Source organism: Orbicella faveolata, unplaced genomic scaffold (genome assembly GCF_042242905.1).
Source record: "Orbicella faveolata isolate gen_17 unplaced genomic scaffold, um_ofav_v1 contig_35, whole genome shotgun sequence".
NCBI lineage: Eukaryota > Metazoa > Cnidaria > Anthozoa > Scleractinia > Merulinidae > Orbicella > Orbicella faveolata.
Genome location: NW_028301564.1, coordinates 5,283,030 through 5,287,363, shown reverse-complemented (window position 1 = coordinate 5,287,363; position 4,334 = coordinate 5,283,030). Strand labels below are relative to the sequence as shown.

Sequence of the window (4,334 nt, the reverse complement as noted above, 5' to 3'; positions counted from 1 at the left end):
TTAGAAATTGCATGTTGCGCGCACAATTTCTTAGTCACCCATCCAAATGGTGACAAACGGTGGGCGAAACGTTTTAAGTTCGACAAAAGAACGAGAGAAGCGCGGCGTCTGAATCAAACTTTTGAATTAAATTCGGCAAGCAATTTATTTCGATAAGTACTGCCGTTTTACGCGAGCGCAAAGCAAAAGGCATAAATTATGTTCATGTACTTTGGGAGATTTTGTTCCCGCAGGGAGTTACGAGGAGAATAATAGTTTCTTGGCTCCATCAAATTCTTTGAATTTGATACGACTTTGAAATATGTCTGAATCAGAGTCATGTTTCTGCTGTGCTGAATGTAATAAAGTTTCGCGCGACAGAAGCACGGCGTCTGTGCTGAGCTTAAGATACGTAATCAGTACAAAGTCATAAAGTTAAGTTCAGTCTTCGGCCTTGTCCTAAGCGTGTAGCGTTCTATGCAGTGAATATCAGCTCTCTTATTCTGTCTGTTGGATGAATCACACCCATACTGACAAGATGGCGATCTCAACAAAGCGCACAACGGGATCCGAATTTGTTCCGAGCGCTCGAGGAGCCAAGCAAAACTTATGTTGAGATAAGGCAAACCTATGTTGAGATAAGTGGTTTATTTCTTCATTAACAACTTTATTTTAGCATATTTAGGACCAAAGAGAATTTTCCGTATCAAGTCTGGAAATCTCTTATTGACCTTATTGTCTACTGAGCTTTGGCCGCCTTTGATCAGCACGGGCACCACGTATTACTTCATGAACTGCACGCGGACATATTGAGACTAAAGGCAATAATTCAATTTTTCAAGACAGCCTTGAATAATCTAATATAGCACAGACCTAAGAGCAGTAGAGCTTGCTAGTAAGGCTTATGGAGGATAAAACTACTTTACTCTATATTTACGAAAGAAACGAATACGCGACAACTTATATAAAAATTGATTATACAACGCGCATATCTTGAACGTCCTTCCGATGCCGATCAAAATGTACACGAGCCTACGTGCTGGGATATATCGCAGGGTGGTCAGTCGGTTCCTTTCTTCACTATTTTTTTTTTCAAAAAATTTGGAATATATATTTTCGTAGGACAAATGCCACACATTACCCTCATTATCTTCAAAGTAGCTAACAAATATGCGAGAGAGAGCAGGCAAGCGACAAAAATCTCTTTTTAAAATCTTGTTGTGACTATGTTTACATTCGATTAAAACTGTGTTCGGTCAACTTAAAGCAATTACAATGGTGAATCACAGAAACAGATTTGCAAGTATTCCCTCTAAACTCTCTTTAGGTAACCATTCATGTTCCATGTTGCATTGTGCCTGAAAAAGATTAATAAATAGGTTGAAGTTAATGTTCAGTACTGACTGTGAACGTTGTAAGCACAAGTGTTGACGGAATTCCATGCATGATAACAAAAGCACTTTTCTACGCTCGAGAGGGAGAAGGGACGACGAACCTCACAAGTAAATCGAGAATTAAGTGGACATGGATGCATGCATTTTTCCAACTTTTTTGTTTTTTTTCACTGTCAATATACTGAAAGGGGATAAGTTGCTCAGCCAGATAGAAAACGCCTATCTCTTGCTCTCCGCCCCCCAGTTTGGCCCTAAGTTAGGCTTCTCCCTCCCTTTAACTCTTTCCTCCCTACCTGTCTCCCTCCCTGCCTCCCTGAGCTGCTTCCCTACCTCCCTGCCTCCATTTCCTCCCTCCTTCCCTCCCTTGCCTATGCATCAAACAATTTCTCACCCGAAAAAGTCAGTGTATCTCTGATCCACATGATACCTATCAGAACGGCCTGTTAAGAATTTCTTGAGAGCGTTCAGCTTAGCAGGACCCTTCTCTGTATAACCGAGCTCCTTTACAAGACCTTGGTTGCTCTCGTTAGGGAGACAGGGATTTGTGTCCTCGACACATATGTAGTCACCAGGCTTCGTAAATGCATCAAAGTACTCGAACACTTTTACCATATTCACGTGTGCGTCCTCCATTAGGAACCATGGATGAGGCAGACTCTGTATTGACAAAGCATTTAAAGTCAAGTTAAGTCAAGTGATTTCTCAACAACAAAAACACATGGTCATATCATTGGTCCTTTTTATACTAGATACGCAGAATCGGTGCAGACGAATTACGCGCTTCTGTTTATGCGACTAGTGTGCAGACAGGACCAATTAAATCATCACACACCAGAATGCAAGAAAGTTGTTTTGTCGCGTCATAGTCAAGATGAAAGATTGAAAAACAAAACCTCAGAGGCAAGTTAGGCCTGAGGCCTCATCAACTACCACTTCATGGAAATCGAGAGCGAATAATCTAATTGTTTATGTTGAATTGTTACTGAAATATTCTTCAAATAACGGTTTCAAGTTATTCTTCGACGTATTATTAAACTTGGCGCCTCACAAAGATCGCTCGCATTGAATTGCCATTTGAAATTGCAGGCGGCTCTGGTCACGCGCGCATATTTTATCAATATTTTCAAGTCTTTTTAAGTCGAGAACCGTAAATATTCTTTTTTTACCTTCAGAAAGTCTGCTGGAAAGCATTTTTCCACATGAAACAAGTCTCCCTCAATAAACTCCACATCCGGGGACTCTCGAGCCAAAGGGTCCAGCAAAGAAAGGTCGATATCGATGGCTATCACACGTGACTTGCACCCAAACATTTTTAACATGTCCGCTGTCCACAAAGCTGAGCCTCCCTTGTACGCGCCAAAGTCAAATACCGTTCTCGGTTTGACTTCCCACAGTAACTGCTGGTTAGCTGTCAGAGTTAAGGGATCTTTCAGGATTGACACGCCACGCCAGAAAGTCATGTATTTTCCTTAAGAAATAAATGATAAAGGAAATTAATCGGGATCTTTGTTCTTTGGCTTCTTTCCTTAAAAACAGACACTTCTTTGCCCAAGAGGTGTGCGAATGAATCACTGAAAGATGACATTGTGGTTGTAACATAAAATGCATCATAAACTTTAAACGTTGTTGACAATGTGACGATTTACATCTTTTTACATGACGTGCCTGCTTGAAAATTATATCATATTCGTTGCTTGCTACTGTTACACCTTATAAAATGTGGACTAAATCTTTTTTCTACTTTAGTCGATTTAGTGGATAGGGAGTCCCTCTCTGAATCAAGGCTTCTCAAAAGTGGATTACATCTTTGTATTTGAACCAAAAACACTGACGTTCGGTAAATTCACCAACTTTTAGATGCTCTTTCAGGCACCAAGCGTATTTTTTCAAATTAATGAATTTTAAATACTTGTAGCCAGTCCCTTGCTCGTTTAGAACATGGCTAATCAGTTCGAACTTCAATTATATGTGGTGTCATCGTTTCCACAGTGTTCCCATATTACGCGCGAATTTTAGACAGGAGTAGTTGTTTTTAGCGCACTTATGAAGTATTGGGCCTGCTTGTTTCTGTTCAGTCTTATTAATAGGAGTTAACTATCAAACATGTCTTACCATGACATAAGGACGCAAAGACATCAACTGATAACGCAGAGGTGTCTCGCCTTTCTTCCATTGGAACAAATCTGTTTTTGTCATTTGATAGTTCCTTTCTGGCTTGTTCTGCTACTGCCTGGTAGTTTGTCAAATCTTTAATATCGCAATCCATGTTCTGAAAATAATTTCAAAAAAAAAAAACAACAACAACAACAACAACAAATGTTGGCATGACTCATTTTGTATCCGACTTTCCACTGTTTCTCACGCGAATACAAGCTTATAGAAAACACGGTTGTATCCAAAGCCCATTGTGTCACACAACTGACAAGATAGCCAAGCTATAGCGCTGGCTTGTGCACGGCAATTTAACATACACCATACAATGACCCAAACATCTGACGCAGTGTAGCCCGCACAGACTTAATGCTGACCTACTAGGACAATTATCATGGTTTTGGCGTAAGATTCCATATGTTGTTTTGACCATGCACTTGAACTGATGTTTGTGTGTATAAAAATACAAAATACCATCAGATTTTCTTGAATAAAAAATATTGCGCTAAGATAAAAAATTGTTACTTTTAAATTTGGGCGATTCTTGCCGCTTCTAGGACACGTAGCTTTCAACGATTTGTTTTGTTGCAATGTTCAATGATACATGCATACCTCTAAAGGTCTCTCATGGTTGTTTTACTCTTTGCCCCAGTGGAGTCACGCCACTAGTAGAAAATAGTTTTTCTCACCAGTCGCTCCACTGTTACTAACAGAAGGTTTGGTTAGCGCTTAGGTTTGTAAAGGAGGCAGCGTGCGCACTTATCATCTCTTTGAGAACTTCTTTTATCAAGAGCGGCTACTAGTGTATGC

General features: G+C 40.1%; 1 protein-coding gene across 1 annotated transcript; it reads right to left on the bottom strand.

The window, feature by feature from the left end:
- Positions 1-608: 608 nt before the first annotated feature.
- Positions 609-3,668, bottom strand: LOC110066617 (uncharacterized). Its single transcript, XM_020773843.2, has 4 exons — positions 3,486-3,668; positions 2,540-2,841; positions 1,765-2,030; positions 609-1,337 (listed from the first exon to the last, which is right to left on the bottom strand). Exons 1-4 carry the CDS (start codon positions 3,637-3,639, stop codon positions 1,292-1,294), a joined length of 768 nt encoding a protein of 255 aa, XP_020629502.2. The 5' UTR covers positions 3,640-3,668; the 3' UTR covers positions 609-1,291.
- Between the last annotated feature and the right edge of the window lie 666 nt (positions 3,669-4,334).